We start from the raw sequence: 24822 nt of genomic DNA on the forward strand, positions 1-24822 counted from the left end.
CCGTTTCAGTCAAGCTTTCTCTTTTTCCATGAAAGGTCAGGCGAAACAGTGGTCTACCTGAAAAGAAATTAATATTCTACACAGACTACAAAAGGGTACCATAACCTTTCTTTGATGTTTAACAATGTAAGGCTGCCTGTATAAACTATACAATCAATTCACCATTCAAAGAATACACTAACATCATCTGACACCTGAGCAAAAGTAATTATCCCTTGTGGTGACTGTATCGTGGGCTAAGGTGTTTGTGGCCATATTTGCGATTCATTTTTACTTTAAATCAAATTAAGATACAAGCTTGCTATTATTTATTTTAAAACAAATTTGTTTGTCTTCCAGAAAAAATGAAACCGTCTTAGCCCCCTGACTTAAACATGAACTTCGAAGGAGATATTCTTTGAATTTTCTGCTGGAAACAAGCTCATTGTAGCTCTTACGTTTTTTTCGTCTTTAAGGCTAAATATTTTGACTCTCTAAGCAGCATGAATTTGCTAATGACCATTGTGTTATGTTAACTGTTTCTCCCAAGTTTCCTTAATTAGAATGCAGAAAGTTGTTTCAACCTAACTGTTTATTATTGTTAGTGGTTGGCACCTATTGAATGTTTGAAACTGTTTGTAGTGGGCTTTTGAGCCCCGCCAATAAGTAAGTAAGCCCCCAAAGATAGAGAAAGTGTTTCGCATTGTCTATGGGGCCTTGTTGTTTCAGGCTTGAAAAAGTGAAGATTTAGGTCACTCACATAGCACTTCCAAATGTCGTTGAGCCAGGAGGTCCTTTACAGCTGGATGGTCAATGATGCAGTCCACTGGCACTCCATCATCCTCTTTGGTGACCGAAAATCTCACCTGGCTGGTGACAGTAAACATCCTGTCATACATCTCCTCAACTGTTGTCTCACCTAGAAAAACGAGCACAAGATGTGGAAAAAGGTTAACGGCTAACAGCTCAAAAACGAATCTGTGATGCTGCAGCTGCACAGACTCGCAGTGACCATAATGAGCAAATAGTCATAGCTATTAAGTGCACATTACCTGTCAAAGTGGAATGTTTTCAGATGGCATTTACATTTAATTTATGATTCAGTCATGCAGCGCCTGAACGAGACTTTAGAGGTTTCTGACTGGCCCAAGGCCTGCGATTCTGATGAGAGCAGTGAGGAGTGGCTAGGTCATATAAGCCTGATAATGAATGCCCTCTGCAGCTCGAGGGTTGAGCATTGTTGGGGCTAACCCTGCAGTAATCTGCTGCCCACTAGGCCTCAGGCTGTCAGAGGGGCATTCATTTAGAGAGCATTACAATGCCACAGGGGCATCGCATTAGCTGCAGTGCTGAGTGTGATGGTTTACTCGCACTTAATGAAGTGAGGAAATAATTACAGCCCCACTCTGACCTGCAGCACACTTCCATTTCAGCCTTGTCACAAGGGAGCCTGGCTGGACTCAGAAAGGGCAGAACACTGTTCCACAGTTGATGATCACCAATACACACATATGTGGCCTCTTGATGGATATTAACCCTTTGTAACATAAGCCCACCCACCCAAGACCAGCCTCTATAAAATGTAAAGTACTAGGTATAGTGGTCAATGTGCATGCGAGCATTACATGATGCCAACTGTGGTCAGAGAACAGGATGTTTGAAAAGCACGCTGACTGTTAGAGGAGAGCAAGCAACATAATCATAACTAGAGGAGTACTGGGGAGTGCAGACCTCCATCAAGGCCATTTCGAGTGGAAAAATAATTCTTCTTTCACCCATGCTACACTCATCCACTAACTTTCATGAAGAGTATTTTTTCCGTAATCAGGAAACAGCGGTAATGAGAATTCTGGCAGTGATTGTAATACATTAAAACTGGTGACTTTTGTTAAGAAACTGTGATTACGTTGCAACTTTGCTGCAGAATAAATCAGATGGTAAATGTACTGACTGGCAAACAGTACATTTATAAACACAGGCTATAGGACGTACTGTAGGTCTACAAATCTAGTGACATAGTATATGTCTTTGCCCCATGTGAGCTATTAACTAAAGCCTTTTAGGTGATTTCACTTCACTATAAAAAGCTGCAGAAGCTTTACCATGGCACACAGCGGGAGAGTTAATCCCTACCATCTTTATTTAAAGTGTAGAGCGGTGATCAGCTGTAGCGCTCACAGAACAATGACATATTGTTCCTCGCAAAAAACAACACACATTTAACAATAAGAGCTCTATTGTCATCATGCAATCACAAAGACTAAAACGCTGCACTAGGTCACATTAGTAAGGTCAATGAGGGGCGTTTCCAAGAGCACCTGCACCAATGAACTGTGTGAAGAGAAGAATGATTTAGAAGGGTGAGATAATGAGTCATTATCCTCTCACACACTCACAGTAATTGTCTCATACTAATCCCAGTGCTACATTACTAAAAATGGCTCGGGTAGGCTTGGATGAAATGTGGAAATCATTATCACTATACTAGCATGGACATTTTTCTTTATATCCAACAAAAACTAGATAAGTCAGCGTTATCTTTAAAGTGTATTATATGAGAGCTTTTTCAAGATTGTTTGTTTTTGATTTAAGTAGAATATCTTGCCACTGCTATCTGGTCATGTCTCGCTACACTCTGTGATTGTTGACAGTTATTTCCTCTATCATTTCGAATCTACCAACGTTGATTTTCTTCTTCCTAAAATAAACCACAGCTGCTCTATACTTCTGTCAATCCAGCTTCTTGCATTCATATTTCCAATACCTTTAATATGTCCTGTTAGTCAAATCTTCATTTGCAATAACTATTATGTTGTTTGTTGTCCAATACTGTTTTACTTTAAACTTTAAATTTAACCATAAATGGAAAGGAGTAAGGGCCGAAAAGTGTGACAAAAAATGTGTGACTTTGAAAGTTAAATGTATTCTGTGTTGTATACATGTCATGACTGCAGTCCCCTTGCAGGATAACACTACCATCATGCTGATTTTGTGGGGGGAAAATACAGCTGCTTCCATGCAATCTCAAACATGCATTCTTTTCTCAAAATTGCACCCTCCTGCGTTGGAGTACCTTGTCTGCATGATAAGGTAGTATGGTCCCATGATGTTGGGGCTCATATTTTTTCTCCTGCATGATGCAAAATACCAAAGGGACTGGCAAAACACATTTCAAGGTCAGGAAAATAGCTTCGCCTGTACTCGTCTCTGCGCTGTCATGAAAAAGGATTCTTCAATTTGATTTCTTCTAGTGTCAATTATTATGGGTCATGATTCTTCTAACAAACACAAATTGAATAAGAAAAAACTTTGGAAAACTTTTGAAAGTCCTGAGTCTCGTTTGGATGATCAGACTTATTCAGACAGAGCCATTTACAGTGTACAGGCTAACCAACGTTTGTCAATTATCAGTGTCATCCAAGCCAAACAACTGCGGATCAGGTCGTGCAAGGACTCAAATATGAATGCAGAGGAGATTTGAGTGGTGCAGCAGAGATGTCAAATCAAAAGCTCTTGTGAGCATCAACCAGTGATCAATCCCAGCGCAATCAAGCATAGCCTCTTCTCAGGGTGACATTTACTTTCAGTCAGTTTCATATTGAGTCTTCTGCCTGCCAACGCATTGAAAAGCAGCCACTGATCAAGCTACTTAAAACTAGCTTCAACATTAAGAAAGACCAGTGTAGATGCAGGCAACCAGTGCATTTTATTATAGGACATTTGTAAAAGTGACATTTTCACTTGGTAAAAACTAAAATCTGAGGCAATTGTGTACACATTTTAACCAACCTCCTCATGCTCTGGAACAGCAGTAGCCGCAGAGCACCGGACTCCACTATATTTAAATAATATTGCAGTTGTTCATATGCTAACAAGCATTTTGCCACCTTCTGTGTTGGGTATCTCTCAGACTGGAGCCCAAAAGTCCCCTACCTGCCAGCATGATAAATGGTTCCAAAACCAATTCACTCAATTTGAAAGTGTGCAGCATGCCCCTTTCTTTAATGCTATTATGGCTGCCTTGCCTGCACTCGGACGTAAGACAAACTTGATGTCAAAGATTCTATAAAACCAGTGTTATGTGTTCCTCTTAATCTCAATGCGTGCTGGAGCTAATGAATTGTTTAGCACGTCTATGATGAGTAGTGATTTGTGTTTTCCTGGGGTACAGGAGGATGTGACTCTCTGGCTCTCTTTATGTATCCACTGCCACTATGGATTAGCCCCGCTCAGCATGTCAGTGGCATTTTGCTGATCTAGCCATCCTGTTGTCTCTCCCTCCTCCCGCACAATACTCGACAACTCATAAACAGAAATTGACTTCGACTGCTGTAGGGAACACTGGAGGCACAGATGGCATTTAGCTTCAGATTCACTCTTGTCTAAATATTTCATCTCTCAACAAGCCAAATGAATCTACTCCATTCTAATACATATATAATTTGACAACAAGCCCAGATACATCCACTCTGTGTGAAAACGATATGACTAAAAATGAATATCCCCCATTGCTGAACAATAAGTATGTGATGAATTATTGATGACCCCCTAATCATAACTGAGAGATAATAAGGATTATTTTACCACCCCAGATTATATACCACTCTACAGTACAGCCAACTGAAGGCTCCGAAATGAAGATGAAATGTGACTTCATAACCATCTTTAATTGTAAATAGAAGGGACTTAGGGTTGTCTTAAAACAAAGAATTAAAATTAAAACAGCAATCAATTTGTAACCAAATGTTTACTAGAAATGTTCAAGCTGTTTTAAATCCAAACTAACAACTTTAAAATTAGTTCCTTTAGGGAATAATGTGAAATGTATGTGAAACATAAAATAGGCCTGGATTGCGGCTCCTGCAGTTGTGGATGCAGAGGTTGATCATTACTGTACATACCGAAGCTGAGCACGCAGCAAGCCATTGGGCAAGGAATTTTACACATGGGTAAAGCAAAATAAAGGGAGAGAGAAAGCACTACATGCCAGGCATGATTAGTGTCCGAGGTATTTCCTACACAAACAAGTAATACAATCAGTACAACATACATTAATATTTTAGAGGAAAACTACATTTTGTTCACAGAGGAAGCGTCTCAAGAAAACGGGACATGTAGGGAAGTGGACAGTTCTGGAGCTTGTGAAGCAAACTGGGGGTGGCTGTTATTCTACTGACCTGTCAGTTCTTCCTCCCCTTTCATCCATCTGATGGAGGCAGCTGGCTTGCTGCCCATGGCTGTGCAGGTGAGCTCCGTCTCGTTCCCCTCGCTGACCACATCCTCGCGGCTCTCGATGATTGGGTTTCCTGGAGGGACTGACCCACGGCAAAAGTACGAATTACAACAGCAGTACAGCATTTATAGACACGCACATTTGGTGGCATTTGATGAAAACGATGCAAATCACTTGTTTAAGGTATGGATTCCTGCTACTCCCCATCAACAAATTATAAACTCACATGGAATTGTTGTCAGTAGTTAAGAACACCTCCTTGAGTAGTACCTTTAATCATTTTTCAAATAATAATGGAAATATTCATTAATGATATGACTGAGGAAACACAAGTCCAGGTAATCTACATGAATTGGTGATTCATGTTTGTCTTACTTATGCGTAATAGTGAACGTATTGGGTGCTTAGTGTGAACTGGCACCTGCTGGATGTTGTTGAGACACAAACCTGGACCGCTGGGTAATGCAACATGTAGGTGCTTGCATCTGACTTCCAGTCTCATGACAAACACCTTCAAGTTTCTATGGGTATACTGTTCTGATTACAGAGAGACTGATCAGATGCATGGGTCGTCTGGAATAGTAATTTCATATCAGACAATGATCAATTCAAAGTATAATGAAGTGACTTAGTGTTTATTTTCCTGTCTCAATATGTAGTTGACTTTTGAGTTAAGTTAACAGGGGAGTGCTGGGTTCTGGTCCTGACTATGGCCTTGTTGCTGCATATCGTCCCTTCTCTTTTCACCTTTTTTCTGCCTATCTTCAGCTGTCCATCCAATAAAAGGCAAAAAAAGCTCTCTAACTCAGTTAAGTGGTGGATTGACAAACCTCATCTCAAAATGATGTCATACTGACTTCCTCATTTTAGAGGTATAATACATACATTCAATCAATATGAGAGGACACCTTTTTAGAAACTGTTACCCAACGATCTGTGCCAAAGTTATTTTCTGTAAGTACATGTGACTACATCCTGTGGTGGGTTCAATACTGTATGTACAGAGATTAGCATAAGGCACAATTGTCCCTTACATTAGTCATTGCAACAAACTTGCTGAACTCCAGTTACTTGAAAGCAAAAAGTCAGCGGGGTGTTCATTTCAAGGACTCTTTAATGCAACCCTTGGTTCAGAAAATACTGCAGCTAGGCTTCAATTGTACAACTAGAGTAATTACTTTAAAGTGCTTTTAATTCCTTTCAATCCCCCAGGATGTCTGCATGTATAATAAAGCTTAACTAGAGTAATTTCACTCCAAAGCATCAAAGTGTGGCACAGCTGACTCTCAATAGGGACTCGTTTGGAGCAGCCAAGTCAACATTCACCGGGATTCACAGAGTCAACACAGCTGCCAAAACCAACGTGGTCTGAGCCATCGGTTTCAGCATCTGCTCCTTTTCGTTATGCTGTTGAGCACCACAAGAGCCTAATTGGCTGACATTTTGTTTCAGTTGCTAAAGATAACAGGATCAAAGATTGCTATTATTTCATGTTCCCCCTCTATAGCATAGCGAAATACAATAAAAAATGTGTGTGATGAGCTGGGTGATGTGTGCTTGTGAGGTTCACACATGAACCCTCACACCTACCCAGGACAGTGATGTCTGCGTAGGCTTCCTGAGGAGGATCTGTGTAGAGCTGGCACACATAGCGTCCCTCATCGGAGAGTGACACATTGGACAGAGACACCCGCAGTTCGTTGTCAGAGAAATTCACCAGCTGGAACCGGCTGTCCTTCAGAGCTGTGGGGATACATGTGAGACAGAGACAGTGAGGATACAGAGTACAGGGACACAGACGTGAGACATGTGGTGAGAAAGGAATAGGGGGTGAGAATGAAAGATTGGATGGAGAGAGACAAAGGAGACGGATGAAGAGAATGAGATATGGAGAGGGGGGAGAAGGGGCAAGAGAGAGCCGCCCTTTTGTGGGCTTTCTCTTTAATTGAGTAAAAGAAAAGTGAGTTTCAAAATGATTCATACAAGCTGATTTATAAAGAAGCTTTACAGTCCACGGAGCACTCGCTTAGACAGGAAAGTGTGAAGAGTGCTCATGAGGACTCCTAACAAGCTAGGATCTCTTAAAGTGGGCTGCTGTTGGTCATGGATGAATGCTTCAAACTCACATATTCCAGAAAAAGGGGAGCCATTCAAACATACATAATGAATTAAATCACAGAGCCGAGGTAGAGAGGGTTGGAAGCTTGAAACTTGAAATCAGAAGTAGCTGGGAATCTGTATACTAATGCCAATATAGATTGGCTGGATTTTATTTTAATGTGGTCAAACTAGGTTAGCCATCTCTTTCAGAGATTTTACTCTGCCTTTCAATTGAGTCAGCCCTTATCTCCAAGCACTCTTTTACATAAACAGCTCTAGTTGATTTGATTGGGAGCCCTTTTGATGTTTGGACCTGCCTTCTTTATCAAGTCCTCTTCACATCTTTGAGCTAACAAACTATATTCAGGGCTTGTTTAAAGCTCTGGGAGTTTGTTATTCCCTTCAGGCTTTACACTTAGCATCATCATCATTACCCAAGGTCTCGGGCCAGTGTCAACATGAAACCTCATCCCCCGGTATAATTTGAGAGCTCTTTCGAAGTCTCTCCTCAAAGGGAAACAATGACACTGATGCACTTTGAGACCCGGAGCACCTGCTAAGGAGGGAAACCCTTCACTTCGGGGACGCTCAATGAAGTTTATACGAGGCAGTTTCATAACCTGCTGAATGCTTACATAAGCACAAAGAGGGGGCACGTCTGGTATTCATTAGTCAGACATTTCTACATATAAGGGTTGCAACTACATGTCGTGATTCATTTTAGGGATATCCTTGGTATTTTGATTAACTATCGATTTAATGAAAGTTTCAGAAATGAGTGAATTTGGTAGTTTTTGATTAAAGAACGAGATGAATATTTAACTCTTTAATAAAATTGCTATGACATTTCCAGTAAGTGATACCATTTTTTCAGCTGTTTTTGTGTTGTAACCCTTCTCCAAGTAACGAAACCCATGAAAAAAATATATCGAGCCACAATTATAAAAACAACATTATTTGACTGGATAGATAGATAGTCTTGTGACTTATATGTATGTGAAAGAACGACTGATGACTGAACAATGTTGTTGCTCTGTTTATGCTGGATGTGTAAATAAGCAATGACTGGCAAACATGTTAATCTAAAAGGAGATTTCATGTCACCTTTTTTCGGATTGGTTTAAAAACCAGCAACTTGTAGTTGTTGGCATAAAGTTGTACAGGGAAGTAATAACTGTTTAAACGTGTCACTCTGAGGGACCATTATAACCAACAAAATCAACATGAACTTAAGAAACACAGCTATTGTTCCTGAAGAGGCTTTTGACTTTATTCCTGAAATAATTTTTCAGACTACAACTAAAGACACTGAAAAGCTTTTTCCTCAATTAGCGTCTCTTAATTCAGGGTTTGTGTTTTTGCTTTTTGTATTTGTTTGTTTATATTGCAGGGCCACTGTCAATCATAACTGCTCAGATTTTATGGTCAAATTTTACAAAAATAACATTGAAGGGTTTGTGATTGTTTTACTTTGGTGTTGCTTAATTAATCATGATAATTAACATTTTTGAGAAATAATAAATATTCAAAACAAGTTTATAGGAATTTGTTGCCTATATTATCAGATGCTGAAAGAAACGTTTGCCTTTAAATGTTAAACATATGCAACCCAAGGCATCTTTTGTGAAAGGATGCCGTAATAAATAATGGTGTCATATTGCATCACAATCCATAGAGGTCCACCATTGCTGATAAAAGCTAATTTTTCCCATTTCAGATGACAACTCTGCAAAATTGAATGTCATTTTGAATAAATATCATGCAGAATATATTTCTCATACCAACAACACTCGCTCAGCCTATATACCTATGGCATAATTCATCTTTATTTGCTGCAATAGAAATGTTTATTTGGCCTTCACCAACATTGTAAAGCTGTTATTATTTTGTAAGCCACTTGTGCATCTGTTTCTGCCTCTTCGCTTGGAGCTGCTGTTCTTGGAGCTCCTGTTGTGTCTTTATGTTGCTGCCGTTTACTTTGCTGTATACAAAGATCTGCCACTGTGTCTAGCGGCCCTGTTGACAGGTAACAATGCCACAGGCTGAGGGGGGTCCGCACAGAACCGGCAGTCCTTTAGGAGCGGAGTCGAGTTTTGCTGCTATGGGGTTTACTAGACTCCTTTATGAGAAACACAAACACAGAGCAGCCACCCAGCAACACTTTAGCCATCTGTTATAAATCTTGAATATTTTCAGATCTAATTGCAAATTTACAAAACCTTTTATGCTATGAAATTGTGAATTGAACAACATTGACTAAGTCAGACAAAATTACATGTTTACAGGCCCATGTCAAGCAGTTTAAAAACGGAAAAGAAATTGTTGTCTTAACATTGGGAAATATTTCCGTAACTGTACAGAGCTAATATTGATTGTTACCTGGAGCTTATTATTCATTGTTGCTTTTGTAAACGGAGAGGTTACCAGTGCCTTTCTACTCAGTCGTCTCAGAATACAAATATGTCTTACATGTAGAGTGCAATATGACCAATGTTTTATATAAATCTATTCTTCATTGCCATATTCTCAGGTAGTTTGGGGTATTTTGTACAAATATGAAAAATGTGTACCCTGTCTCCCCTGACGCTCTTCACAAGAGAGAAAGCAACATGTCTTGCTACCTAGACTTGTGAAATAACAGCTGGGATGCAATATAGACTGAAATGAAGGGTGTTTCTCATTCACCTTGAATCTTGGCTCACATCCCAGATATAAACAAGTAAAAAAAACGAGACAAAAACTTGGTAGAAGTAGGAGTAGCCCATATGCTCATGCATAATCATAATGTTCAATATCCTAATCTAAGAGATTATCGTAAAATCGAACACTGACAAGGACACAAAAGTATTCCCATTATGGTAGAACAGTGTTTTATCTCATATTAATCTTGTCGCTTTCTGAGCTTAATGACTTGTGTAAAAGCCAAGAAGTCAAGGACAGATGGAATCACGTGTTACTTAAAGCAAAAGCTGATCTCCTAGTGATGTCAGATACCTTCACTCCAAATGTCAAAAGAGATTAGTACAGGATGCCCTGAAATGTGTAACTGACACAAAAACACGAATCTGAGCACAAAAACTGTCTTCTTGTGTAACAACATTTCATGAATGTAAAGACATTCGCACGGGACTTAAAGGAAAACTACTAATATAATCATAAGAGTATTTATGCAGTCAGCGGGCGGATACATTTTATTTCAAATTCAAACTAATGTTGTAAAATATTAAATATTGTAATGGAATTGTCAGTATACATTTGCTGTATAATTACAAGCAGTGCATGTAGCTTTAATGGTGAGTGATTATTTTATTAATTTGAACAAATAAATGTATTTACTGTATACCATTAATGATTCAAATATACTTTGGGCAATGACTTGATTTTCTCTCTTATTTAAAAATGTTGGTCATCACATTTCATATATTTGTTTCCTTATACCTTCAATGGCAGTGTGTATTGGGAAGTGAAAGGAACAATGTCTATGCATTAAAATGTGTGGTGGCAGAATTCTTGGTGTGAAGCAGAATAAAAAATTAAGTAGTACGAATTAGAGCCAAATGTTTTTCTTCTTAAGCAATCCCAGTGTGTTTGCATAATTCATGCTGACTTCACAGATTCCAGGAGACATGGTTAACATTGTGTCTGAGGCAGCAGCACTTACGTCGAACTTCTCTGAAGTAGATGGTTTGTCTATTGGGATTGAGCAGCTGGATAACTGAGTCGTCGTTGTTCTTCACTCTGCAGCTTATAGTGGCTGTTTCCCCCTCGATCACAGACACATTGTCGGTTGCCAGGTTCTGACCATCGACTTCACAACAAAGACAGAAAATGGAGCAAAAATGTTATTTCAGATGAGAGGCAAACATTCCTTTATGCATATTAAAAATCTATCAAATATTTACAATTCTTACAACAGGGAGTGCATGTACACACACACACACACACACACACACACACACACACACACACACACACACACACACACACACACACACACACACACACACTGTAACGATAAGTGAACAGGCCACGTAGACTGTTTGGTTGCGGCCATGTCTAATCCTTTTAATATAAGAGCCATGTGCAATGTTTGTCACTATTGATCTCCCCAAGCTCAGAGTGGGCCCTGTGAGTCAGTGCCAGATGGGCTGTAAGCTCTGCTGCCCACGAAGGTAGCGAGAGAGGAGAGGGTAGGAAGGAGAGAAACAAAGAAAGATTGTGGCAAGTAGTAGATATGGGCCGAGTGGAGGAGGGGAGGAAGAGAGGGGGAGTTAAAGAGAGAAAAGAGAGAGAGAGAGAGAGAGAGAGAGAGAGAGAGAGAGAGAGAGAGAGAGAGAGAGAGAGAGAGAGAGAGAGGGATGAGCCTGGCTGGATGCTGTTTATGGATGAGCTTTATCAGAGCCCTCCATCTGAGGATCCATGTGACCAATGTGCGCTCCGTGTGCTCAGCTGTTCTGTATCTCTAAGAATAAAAGTGCTGTAAGCATCTGAGTCACTCTCTGTACACTGCCACAGACAGTCCTTGGGCCTTGTTGTTGTAACTTATACCTCACAACAAACCCCAGCACAAAGAGCCTGGCTTTGATCCCCACTCATCTTTCAACAGGGACATAATCAAAAGTCACCTTGTTTTACATGTATCTCGCAGGAGCCAAAATAGCATAAGGATAACGGTGAATACGATTTGATGCCTCAGGTTCCCACCAGGGGAGGAACAGCACTACCAGCCACAGCCCCAGGAAAACATCAAAAGCACATTTGCATGCCCGAGTTGTCAGACACCTGTATTGCATTCTGACATTTACAAAGTGGAAGAGAAAAAAACCACAATTCCACACCTGCATTTTCAGATAGTGATAATGGGAAACGACAGGCAAACTAGCATGATTCAAAATGAACTCTGTGAATGCGGCAAGCAATAAGAAATTAACCTCCTGTGGAGAAAAGCTCCTAAGAGCTGTGTGATGCAACAAACTATCCATTTCATTCCACGATGCTGACAGGAATCAGGTTCAGGACAACACAAAGTTAATTTATAAAAAACACAGATTACTTTCAAAAAGTACCGACTTCAATCAATTAAATGATTTTAATGCATTTTTGTATTTACTGCCTGTTGATGGGCATTAACATAATGTCATTATTATTTTTTAAACAATAGTTCATAATTCAATTCAGAGTGTTGGATGACAAGAGCAATACCACTGTCATATCTCTTTGTTAAATATAAGTGTCGCCTACAGCCAGCAGTCTGTTGGTTTAGCTACTTTGTTAAGCTAACGGCTGCTGGCCCCCGATAAATAGGCAAAGCAGCCTTGTGTTCACACTATTTCTCAGTCGGCTGTTCCATTTTTTACACTTTGGTGTTTGTTCAAATAGAGCAAATAACATACAATGTGTTAAATGACCTTAAGTGGAGCTGGTGGGCAGCTTTTTTATACCTCTGGACAGAACTGTTTCCCCCTACGCTAAGCTAACCATCTGCTGTCTCCACTGTAGCTACATGTACACCAATATCAATTTTCTTATCCAACCCTTTGTAAGAGAGAGAATAAGCACACTTCCCAGAAGTTCCCTTTTTGAGATTAGGCAAATTTACTTGATACTTTCTCTGGTAATACACAAGATGTTTTCATCCATCCGCAAGTCATTGAATGAAATATTTCTGAGGGTGACCTTCATTCACTTTTCATGGACACTGTACTTGCATCTACATTAGGGTACTATGCCATTTGGTCAGAGCACTGTGGCAACCCAATAAACAGAAAAAGGTTTGCTCATAAAACATTCAAGGTTAAGGGTAAGATTGTGGCTACAGTTAATAAAACGGTGAGCATTAATTGGAAGTCTGTGACAGGACGTGAACTCAAGTTAAATTACCTTACTTTAAGATTTCCAAATGGGGCACAATATTTCCGGTTGTGGCTTTGACTGTAAATCTTAAAGGTCCCCTATTAGCAAAAATTGACTTTTTGCTGTCTTTTATACATAAATAAAATGTGTCAAGGAGACTCACAAAGAGTCCTTACAACCCTCTCTCTTTTCCTCCTTACCCACATCTCTAAAAACGGGGGTACAAACGAGCTGATCCAGATTTGCTGCTGATATGTCATCATATCGGACATGTGGGCTGGCTTTACATTGAACTCCTGGCAACGTCCCACCCATGTGACACGTCTCAACCTATCGTCCGCAATATACAGTCGCGAGCTGAATCCCCTCTGGAGCACCTCTGTGTGTCTGTGCAGGATGTCTGCATTAAGGACTTAGAGTTGTTGTATATATAATACATATAATGTCTCTGTTCTAGTGGTAAACACTGAGAAGTGTTTCAGAAATAATGCTTGATGTGGTTTGAAACATAATATGGTGTTTAATCACGGCAGCGTTTAGCTGAGTTTCTCCGTCAGAAACTTCTCTCTTCAGACAGAGAGAGATCATGCTCCAAAGGGGCGTGGCCAGCTTCAGGTCAGCTAAAATTTAAAGCGACAGTCACATAATCCGCACAGGGCTGTAACAGAGGGATAGGGGACATGCTCAAATCAATGATCTGCTTGGTATTTTGAGCAAAACACGTCAGAGACATGTTTTTTAAAAATATATATATTTGAGACCTATAATATATGCCATAAAAGAGCATAATAGGAGACCTTTAAGACGTATCGTCTGATATGGTAATTTACTTTACTTCAAAATCAGTTTTCAGTTCGAGGGAATAATGAGGAAAGCAAACATAGTTATTTACAAACTTTGCTATGTTATAAATGCATATAATATATAGGCTTTTAAATCATAAATTAATCGTTCAGCTTTTTCTCCGTATCACATCATTTCCTCATGGTCAGGTAGTAGCATGGCCTAGAACTTGTTTGTGAAACACCATATTAGTAAATGGAAGTAGGAATACGAAGAAGGAGCGATGACTAACTTCCTTGCTACATAAAAAGAATGAATAAATAGAGATAATCATGGGCATCAATTCAAATCAAAATAGTCCTAATGTGGAGAGCTGAAGTGTGTAAGTTTGTAATGATATCAAGTGTGCAGGAGCTCCTCTGTACATGTGCTAAGTGCTGCAGAGGATGAGGCGAAAGCAATGTGAAGTGTTTTGATGTCTATTTTATTTCATCGCTGTAAAAGTAATATACTTGGCAGTCAAAACAGCAACATTGAGCAGCCTCAAAGCAAGGTTATTCTGCTCCCAATCTGTTGGACTGAGAGAAAGGGAATGTAATAGATAAATTCTCCATAAGGTTTAGCCGCCCCAAGCAAGGTTGGTCCCCCTCCAATATCCTGGCCTAGGCTCATCTCCAATTCAAAACACACATAAATAACGTTGCTGTGATTAGCAATCCCATCAAAGAGAAAACAGGCCACTTTGTGGAACATGGAGGGTTTTTGCAATTGGAGTAAACATTTTCAATTGCCTCTGCATCCTGGTCATGATTGGGTGCAAATGAAGAGAGGCAGTCATTAATTCTGGGTGGTGGGTGGGGATGGAGGGGAGTGGGCAGAGGCATGGCACAGATGACTGGCTGATAAATTCACACTCATTCCAGCAGCTGTCTGGAAGAGTAAAGTGCCTGTATCTCTACACATGGCTGCCCTCCTGTTCCCGCATCACAACATACTGAATGAAACAGTCAGAGTGAAATACAGACCTTCAAAAGTCTGTGCACTCTCTGAGGGGCTGTACAATCTGGCATCAATAGTCTGGCATGGAGGCTCGCCTCATCAGCTGCACTCAAAATGCAAAACAGCAACTACCCCCAACCAAATTGACGAAGTACACGAAAATCAGGAAATATTAGCAGACCGGCAGAAGTTCAGAGACGGGTACCTTAGAATCAAGCTGGCTCCCTCTTTGAACTTTTCTCTCTTGTTTTCTAATCAAAAGACATGAAAGGGGTAGCAAAAAGCAGGACAGCCAGCACCCAATTCCTCTCTCTTGAGTCACCGCTGTCTGCAGCAGTCGTGTCCTTTCAAGGAACAACCAGGACTATAGCCAGTCATTAACAATAAAAAAGTTCTGCCTCTCCTTCTCTGATGCGGTGTGCCTATACCCAGCTCAGTCATTAAACCCTGATCCTCATGATGAAATGCTTTTTTAAGAATATTCACGAGTGAGAAGGATTCTGTCTCAGGGTATAATTAGTGCCTTGCTATTTCTCCTAGACCCTTTGCATGGGAAGATTTCAGAAATTTCAAACCCACTAATTTGACCATCTTTTTTTTTTCTCCCAAAGAAAAGAGTTCTTAGAAGCTCAGTGGAACTGATTGTATAATGATGCTACAACATGACTTCAAAATAAGGCTGTGGCTGGTGACTTATGAAGAGGTATATACAGTATGTCAATTTTCTAAGTAAATGAAAGTATTGATACACTTTAATTATTGAGTACCACTTTGTATTGTGGCATCCTTTATCAAGTGTTTGCAAATCCTAACTGAATCCATTTCTAAAGCTTAATAAAATAGTTAAAAGCCATGTTCACTTTGCTTTCAACTGTCTGGCGAGAATAACATTAAACATATTTGTAAAAGAGCAACAGGAAGGTAACTGACTTTAATTTATAAAGGATAAGTTTACATTTCGGCACTGTAGTTAGAAATTGGTATGAGGCTCACTACACTGTTAGTCTCTTTTCAATTTTTACTTAGTTGCATTAGGAAAGGTACTGTGTTTTTTAAGCTGGCATTTGTCTGATACAGAGGAATGAACCTTACAAACTCCTAATCAATAAAGTCAAAATATTTTAAGGCAGTACTTAAAAATGTCTTTTGGACTCACTGTAGCATCTGGAAAGGTAAGATAAAGTGATTTTAACATTGATCATTTGTTAGAAAGTAGTTGTAGCAATGTGTTTTTTGGGCTTCAGTGAAACCAGCTTAAACCAGGGAACTGCTGTCAATAACTCACTGATACCTTACATCATGTTGGAACGAAGATAACATGAAGAGCTGGAGGCTTAGCTCTCCTCTTCTACAAGGGAGTTAGTTTGTAGCTGGATATTCACAGAAAAGAAGAGGGAGCTGCATAACTCACAACTCATGTTGCTGAAGAGGAAAACATGTGTTGCACAAGTCAAATGTGGCTTTGATATAATGTATACATGTATATTAATGGACAAACATCTCTACATTTCCTTACATACATTTGTCAAAGCCTTTTGTTCATGAAATGTAGCTCAAAGCTCTGAGTATGAAAACCTTCACAGAGCTGCTAACATTGAAAGTCTTGTTTTCGTTAAGAGGGATCGCTTTAACCAGTTGTGTTTTATTTTCAGTGTTGATATAATTACTTTTGGTAAAGTGCACCTCCGAGCATTGTAAATCTCAGTAAAAAGCTAATTAAAAAACAGAACAACTTAAGTGGCAACCAAGTGGTCTGAAACAAATTGAAATCTGCCGTTACATGTGGCGAAATGTTGATTTGAGAATTAAAGTAAAAAGAGTGGATCTGCATTGTGAGTGCATGGCTCTCTCCTCCTCGCCTGAAAAGAAAACACAAACATAACCTACCATTCATGTAAATATGCACAGACAAACAGACTGCAATGGACAGCCAATCAACAGACACACACAGAAGAAAGCACTTCCAAATGACAGCAGGTAGCAGGAAAAAAAAAAGAGTACCTGTGACGGTTTCAGCAGCTCCTGGTGCAGCGCAGGACGGGGACGAGAGTGGGAGAAAGGTGGAGAAAACAGAAAACAGGTTGTGAGCAGAGAGCCATATTACACTGGTAAAATACTTTTTCATAAGTCATAAATACCGCTGTTAAATTGTATTAAAGCTTCATAATATTTTTTCAATTCACCACAAATAAAGAGAACTACAGAAGGGATCATGAGTTCCATTTTTCCACAGGTGTATACAATTCCGGACATAATGAGCCATTTTCCTCTCTTCATCCAGCGCTATATTAATATGGAGGAACAGAGGGAATATATGGACTTTGTTTCTCCCTCCCTTGTGTCCCTGATTGAGATTCCAGCCAGCGCCGCTCTGGAGCAGCCACTGCCTGGAGGCGCTCCCCCAGGACCCTGCCGTGTATCCTGGAGAAGAGAGCACCCATTCGGAACGGTGCCCACCCAAACTGGCATCTCACAGGGCATGGGAGACTGGCATGTTCCCAAGTCCCCGCAGCAGTGCTCAGAGCCTGCACCCTCGGGAAAGCTTCCATCATTCATTGTCTGCTATTCATAAGCAACACCCTTCCTCTCTCTCTTTCTTTCTTTCTTTTACACACAACCTCGCCCTCTGCTGTACAGCCATGTCTACATTTTTTATAGTTTGCACACTATATTTTATTTTATTGACATTTCACACTCACTATGGAGCTTCTTTACTCTGAGCAATAGGGGCTCTGGTGAAAAGCGTACAGTATGTTAAAGTGAATACTTGTCTCACTTGTCATTGCAGGCTTAATAAGGGTGTAAGGTATGACACATGTCCTTGTTATACTCCTTTGTGCATTCTCAAACTGTCAGCAAATTCCCACAGGACAAAAGTGGTTTGAGTGACAAATCTCACACGATGAGGATATTTTTCTAACATTGTCCAGGAGGCCAAGCTTCTATGAAAAACTTCAGGTGTCATTCAAAATGTTGTCTTTATTATGCTATACTTCAGCATAATGAGGCTTCTGGGGCAATTCTGCTTCAGCTGAGAGTGATCTGAACAAAAAGAGGCCGCAAGCGTGATAGCCAGACTCAAACTCGAGCTTGAATGAGCACACCGTATGCGTCCCAGTCTAACCAACCCTCAGGACAGCCCATAATGAGGCTTTTGAGCTGCTTTAATTGCCAGGTAATTATAATGTTGTAGCAACATTATGTAAATGACTCATTATCATCGTGTATGTGTAGTATATCTGCCCTCATTTTACGTTACAAGATTGTAACCCAGAAAAACGTATCACCCTGTCAACAGAGACCTATATCTTAACCGAGAGACTTGTGATGTAGTGCGATGACACCATCCTAACCCTTCAGGATGATCCACTTCCTGCTGGTGGCCTCTGAAGGGGCTATAAATAGCATTGTGGTGTGTCTGCCGTGATCGCCTTCGCTCCTCTGTACCTGCAGCACATTAGGTAGAAGTTATGAGGTGCCAGCTCGCTTGTGATTAGATGTCATGGCTGTCGCTCTGCTTAGACAGTGCTGATAGACAGATTTCTGGGGAAATGCGTGTGATGGCATTCGTGCGGGTGCTGCCGTTGCACCAATCTGTCAAACATGCTGGAGGAGAGCAGGCAGGCCAACCAGCCTCCAAATAATCTCTGTCCTTGTCTCCTCACCTCTTTTCCTTTTCATCCAGAGTATTCTGTTGGAAAACAGAAAAGTGAAACATTTCCCCGCTCTCCTCCTAGATTGATGTTACATTTCCTGCTGGAAACACTCTCATTGTGAACATTTGAAAGGGTGTATGTTTGCATTACATTATGTTATCTGTAAGATGCAGGCTCCAAGTGCTCTGTCATTCAGGCATCTGTGTTTAACCCATTGCCACCCCAACAAATCCGTAATAAACTGCACTTTTTTAGTCGCTGAGGCAAACTAAGATCTCAGGAGACAGGCCGTCTGTGTGGTAAGAGTGGCATATAGTCCCCCCCCATGTCTCTCTCTCTGTGGTTACTGCTCAGTAAAAGCAGTGGGGTAACACTAATGAGGCAACATATCTTCTCAGTACTAGTGTGATGCCTTTGAATTAATGTTCTTCCTTTCAGGTAAAACATTCCCTTGCTTATTTATGCTCATGATCTGCAGCGTGTTGCATGTCAAACTAGTGTGTGATCGCACTGCACAAGAGGACATAACAGAGCTCCATGCTAGAACTCTGTGTACTTCCCCATAGAGATCCACCTCGGTTACCTTTGTGAAGGTGTGTGTGTGTGTGTGTGTGTGTGTGTGTGTGTGTGTGTGTGTGTGTGTGTGTGTGTGTGTGTGTGTGTGTGTGTGTGTGTGTGTGTGTGTGTGTGTGTGTGTGTGTGTGTAATGATGCTGTCTCACTGTGTGGAGCCCACTGTGTTTTCATTTAATTAGAGGGATCAGAGGTGGGCTTCAAACTTTTTCTCTTCAAGGAAATCGTATGAAGCAGCGAGCTCCTGCAGAGTGGACCCAATAAACATGGACAACTTGTGAGGTCAGAAGAGTTTCAGCTGTCCTCGCAAAAAGAAAGGAAAATTGTGTCCAACACCTCCTACTAGTCGTTGCTTTCATATTCAGTTTTAAATGTACATTCATTAATTCAAACATTACCTATGCTGTAGATACATAAACGCTCTTGACATTGTATACGGGAACTGTTACTAGAGATTTGACAAAACTATCTCTCAACCCAAGGCTCATTTAATAGCATCATTTCACAGAGCTTTCAACCTCATTACTCAATCTTTATCTGTAGACGCAATAATTACATTTCTACATATCCAGTGACTGTGCAAACTCCACACAAGAGCTAGCATATATATAGAAAGAAAGAGGACTCTACTTTCAACATTTAACTATTTCCTAGTTTCTTACATAATACCTTCGGGTTTTGTTTGGCAAAACAAGCCATTTTTATGTGAACATTTGGGATTAAGCAATTTTCTCTATGCACCTTTCACTATTTAACCTTTAAATACGGGTTATTGAAAAGGATTATTCATTGATCATAAAAATGAATATGTGTTGCATACTCCATATGCTTATGAAGATATCATGCAATTGAAAATTAGAAAACTCTCATACAATTAAAAGCTCTGGCAAACACTAGGAAGGGGAACTTGGGTTCAGACCAAAAAAAACTAAAGCCCAATAATTTAGCGCTCATACAGTAACTGGACGCTTTAACTACAGCATACATTATTCTGTTAGAAACATTTTATTTTGTGCATCATTCAGTCATTTATTTTATTTAGAGACTTACATCTCTGATTTTCAGCACTCAGGTACAGCTTAATCAAGCCCAACCTGTCAGTATACTGAAAATCGCTCACCTGCAAACACTTTGGGGAATACTTAGATTAGTTCTCCCCAGAGTCAACAAAAAAATGAATCAGTTGGTTTACCGGAGATGCAAAGCATGTTCCTGCACGATAAACAGTAATAAGGAGATTTTGCCTGTATCCCCACAGAGGTTGTTAATTGCTTACCGTTAATGGGCTTTGTAAATGTCCAATCTATGACCTGAATGTTTGTGTTGTTCTCATGAAAAGCCAGGAGGACACATGCAGTTGAAGACAGTTTTTACACTGAGAGATTAAGGGATAATCCTTCAGAAATGCTGGCATCTAAAAAGCGGATATATTGAATTAAGTGCCCTGCCTCCTATTAGTAAAGTGCTAGGGGCATCTACAATAGCGCATAAACAACAAATAATAGATGCATGTTCTTATGAATACAAGCCTAATACCAGACATTTCAGCATCAGTAATGTCTTTGAAAACCAAAGAAAAGGTGTTACCTCAAAGGTGTGTGTCCTGTCACTCACATCACGCATGAAAGTGTCTCTGCAGCTGACACGCACATAAAAAGAAACCCCAAACAGCAACGAGCTGCTTTAATGACAACTCAGGTAGCGTTCTGCTCTCACAGTCGTGTCAAGAAAAAAAGAGAGTGCTGCTAACACATTTCTGACTACTGTAGATGCCAGGCTGCTGTTCCACACAGCCACACATGACAGACACCAAGCTCTCTCTGTAACTCAAGTAAACAGGCTTCAAAATGCAAAAAAAACAAAAGCAAAAATAAAATAAGACAGTGGTTGCTTAATATCACGGTGACACATCTATCGAAAGGTAATTTGGCTTAATAAAACAAGATTTCTATAAGGCCGGATATCTCAAATCAACATGAAATAAGGCAGGACAATATTATACTAACAAACTATTAAGTCACGGTGATTTTGACAAATGCTGCAACTTCAGAGGTCTATAAATCACAAAGCAACTGCATTTGCTGGGAGGTACAATGATTTCCCTTTTCCTCTGAGGCACAATCATTCACTCTGTTATGTTAACAAGACTGGTTGACTGAGCATGGACTTAAGAGCAGCAGCAGCAGTGTGCTCTGCACCCAAAAACCAATGCAGCAGAGACACTCACGCTTAAAGCCGAAGCAAAGCTTAACCTCCGGCAAAGTGACACATCACATCTCATTTGGATTGTCTATTTCGGGTGACACTGCATCTCCTCAGAGGGAGCAGGCACTGCTATGGAGCATCTTTCCAGCCCTGTTCTGAGTTTATGTTTTTCAAAGAAAAGTTGTGGCAGTGAGTGTTTCATTTGTTACCACAGGAGAGAAACCAGAGCTCTGATTCAAAGCACAGCCCTGCCCGGATCAAAACGCTTGCAGAACTTTCGAATCAAAGCCTCCTTAGAGTCTTGAGGGAGGGATTTTTGCTATTGTGTAATGTAATGCCTTACCTATAGTATGGTTTCTTGCCAGCAAAGCTCACATGAGCAATTTTCACAGAAGCAATGTGTGGGTGCTCTGTGTCTGCCAGAATATCTGCTTACTCACTGTGAATGCGCATACATCTGCACAAGACTTCTGTTTATAATAGTGTGTGTGTATATGTATGTATGTGTGTGTGTGTGTGTGTGTGTGTGTGTGTGTGTGTGTGTGTGTGTGTGTGTGTGTGTGTGTGTGTGTGTGTGTGTGTGTCTGTGTGTGTGTATGTGCGTGCGTGCGTGTGCGTGCGTGAGTGTGAGGGGTAATTAGGACATTAGGAGAAGCTTCTGACAGGCTTGTCATCTCCACAGCATGCCCAGTGGAAAGGAGGTGGTCAGAGGGGTAAGTGGGGGTCCGGCAGGGTCAGGAGACAGCTGCTGCACCACCACTCACTGTCTGGAAGCTCTCAGAGAATATTAAACCACCGGGGCTTCGGCCAAGAAGCTCCCTCATTTATGGAATACACAAAGCTGTTTAACAAGGAGGTAGAGACTAATTTATTCCCACTGTTATAAAAGTGCTATTGTTTATTAGCCTGAAACATGAGAGCATAAACATAAAAAGACCAAAATAGATGGCGATGGCATCGATGTAATTGAGGTTATTTTGTAAATCAGTGAATTTAGAACGGTATGATTGTTGCTCTCAGTTGTTTTATATTGTCATGATGATGAATCGGTGTGGTCTCAAGCCTGCCCCCAGCAGAGGGAGGCTCTATTATTACAATATGAGACATGTTAAATACATTCCAAAAGGCTGATGACCTTGGTGATGGCATACCATTAATTGTACGGATGGATTATTATTACCACAACAATAACATGCCTCTTTCCTTCCCCACTCTTCCCAACACCTGTGCTCATTCTCTGGCTGCCACTGCTCATATACTCATAATCACATCTATCAGCCCAAAACGTTAACTGCATCCGGGGAGGCTAAACACGTCCATTTGTTTGCAGATGTAATGTCTTTTGTGCGCCTCAATCAGGCACCTGTCAGAACCGCACCTGCTACCTCTGTACTAAGAAAAAGGGAGAGGGAAGGCCTTTTGTTTCCTCACGGAGTTTATAATCAGCGCGTTGTTTCCAATCTTCTTCCACCATTTTTCAATTTCCCATTTCCCTTTTCTCAGTCAAATCACTGCTATCAATCAGGTGCATGTTTGAGAGGGGAGAGAGCGAGAGTGTGTGTGTGTGTGTGTGTGTGTGTGTGTGTGTGTGTGTGTGTATACAAGTTAGAGAGCGAGAAAGAGGGGGAAGTTCCTTGATGGAACCGTCTCCAGCCCTAGGCCTCATTAGTCAGAGACTGCGGGAGGAAAAGTGTGTGTGAATGTGAGCGCATATGTGTGTGATACAAATGAATACTGGTAGAGTGTGTCTGTCAATATGAGGCCATTTAACAACCCCCATTCCATCCAAATGATGCACAGCGGACATTATGCTCTCTATTTGAGTTCTCCTCAAAATGGATACTCAACCCAGTACATTCCATTATATTCTGCCCTTTACCTCCACTGTGCTTACTGAAATCATAGCAGAAGATGACCTATAACGTCTCAAAAACAATTTATGTGCAAACATGACAACATCTTTTTCCGTATCAGCGTGCCCATGCTGTGAAAACGTCTCAGAAATGAATGCGGTTGACTGATGTGGCAGTCAATAGGAATCAAACCATAACAGCTGCATAGGCACAAGCCATATTGATCTCATGCGACAAGAAGCGGTCGCAGTGCATCGACATATTTGAAGAGAGTCAACTTTGTCTCTTTGATAGTGTGTTTCACTGAACAGGCCCACTCTTACTACAGTAATAGCACCTGTTAACATTCATGAGGCACAAATTAGGCAACACACAGTGAATAAAGGATGAGCAAACACAGATCCAGATTATTGCCAACGTTGCAATATGGTCGATATTTTACTGAGTGTATTGATTATGAAAAAAGGTCTATTTGAAGTGACCATACAAAATGGCAACTATAGTAAATTCACAACGGCAGGGTAATATACGGCTTCACTGCTTTCATTTATTCACAGCTTGACATTTCCTCCCTTCCGCAGAGTGTGCTCTAACTGTGTGCCAATGGCCACATCATTTAGACTGGACCCGCATGAATATTTAACATTAGTGCCTGGCTCGTAGCTCGCAGAAAATGAATTATTTTCAGCGGGCTCTGCAGAGGCACTGTTGAAAACCCTCACTCCGGTGATGAATCGCTGGAGAGTTTATGTTGTATTAAGCAAGCAAAACAAATGGCTATCAATCATTTGAAGCCTTCCTTTCTTGCCAGCTACACATATCCCATCCCCCTTTTACAGAGCTTCAGTTGGTTTCCAGAGGGATCAGTTGCCCACCTCGGGTAAAAAAAGGGTCAGCCTCGAGTTCACTGCTGTTTATTGACAAGCCCTCTGTGGAAGAGGAAGAGAAACCCTACGTAGCATTTTATTACTATTAGTATAGTGTATTCATATCCTGCTGAAATTGCTGCCTCTAGGCTGCTCTCGTATAGTAAATATGTTTGATTATCTTTATATTATTTTATTATTTAAGTATTACTTTTTGTACTTTTTCACTAATTATATCCAATTCAGGCTTAAATGATACTTTATAACCTATTTAAAAAACGTTTTGGAGGCAACAGAGTGTCTTTTTAAACCTTCATTCGTAATCTGATTAAATCTCTAATAAACTAGATTTAAAATCAATAGGATTGCAACTTATATTTATTTTATTATGAATTACTGTGGGGTTTCTTTTCACCTGATATGATAATGATGATATAAAATTCCTTGCAAATTAACTGATAGAGATTGCAATCTAGATTTCAAAAGACAAAGTGTAACATACAGTACAATTGTTAGCTTGTTATCAAAGAGTCCTTAGGTGCTACTGTATACGCTGTATACACTGGGATAATAACCCAGTATTTTCTTTAAGTATTTTAGCAAGCACAGACTCTAGAACATTGTTTGTGTTCAATTTCGTGTTGGAAATTATTGAAAACATCCACTGGAAATTGTAATAGCATAACCAGTTTCATGTCTAGCCAATGATCCAACCAAAGAAGG

General features: G+C 40.4%; 1 protein-coding gene across 2 annotated transcripts in view; it reads right to left on the reverse strand.

The window, feature by feature from the left end:
- The window catches only part of cadm1b (cell adhesion molecule 1b), a 115274-nt gene that overhangs the window by 20347 nt on the left and 70105 nt on the right, over positions 1-24822 (reverse strand). For both annotated transcript variants that reach the window (XM_063907875.1, XM_063907874.1), the window contains exons 2-6: positions 16949-16969; positions 10974-11120; positions 6803-6955; positions 5157-5294; positions 740-898 (exon numbers count right to left, since the gene is read on the reverse strand). In XM_063907875.1, the coding sequence (XP_063763945.1) occupies positions 740-898; positions 5157-5294; positions 6803-6955; positions 10974-11120; positions 16949-16969 (618 nt within the window). The remainder of the gene's footprint in view (positions 1-739; positions 899-5156; positions 5295-6802; positions 6956-10973; positions 11121-16948; positions 16970-24822) is intronic.

Source organism: Eleginops maclovinus, chromosome 18 (assembly GCF_036324505.1).
Source record: "Eleginops maclovinus isolate JMC-PN-2008 ecotype Puerto Natales chromosome 18, JC_Emac_rtc_rv5, whole genome shotgun sequence".
Lineage (NCBI taxonomy): Eukaryota > Metazoa > Chordata > Actinopteri > Perciformes > Eleginopidae > Eleginops > Eleginops maclovinus.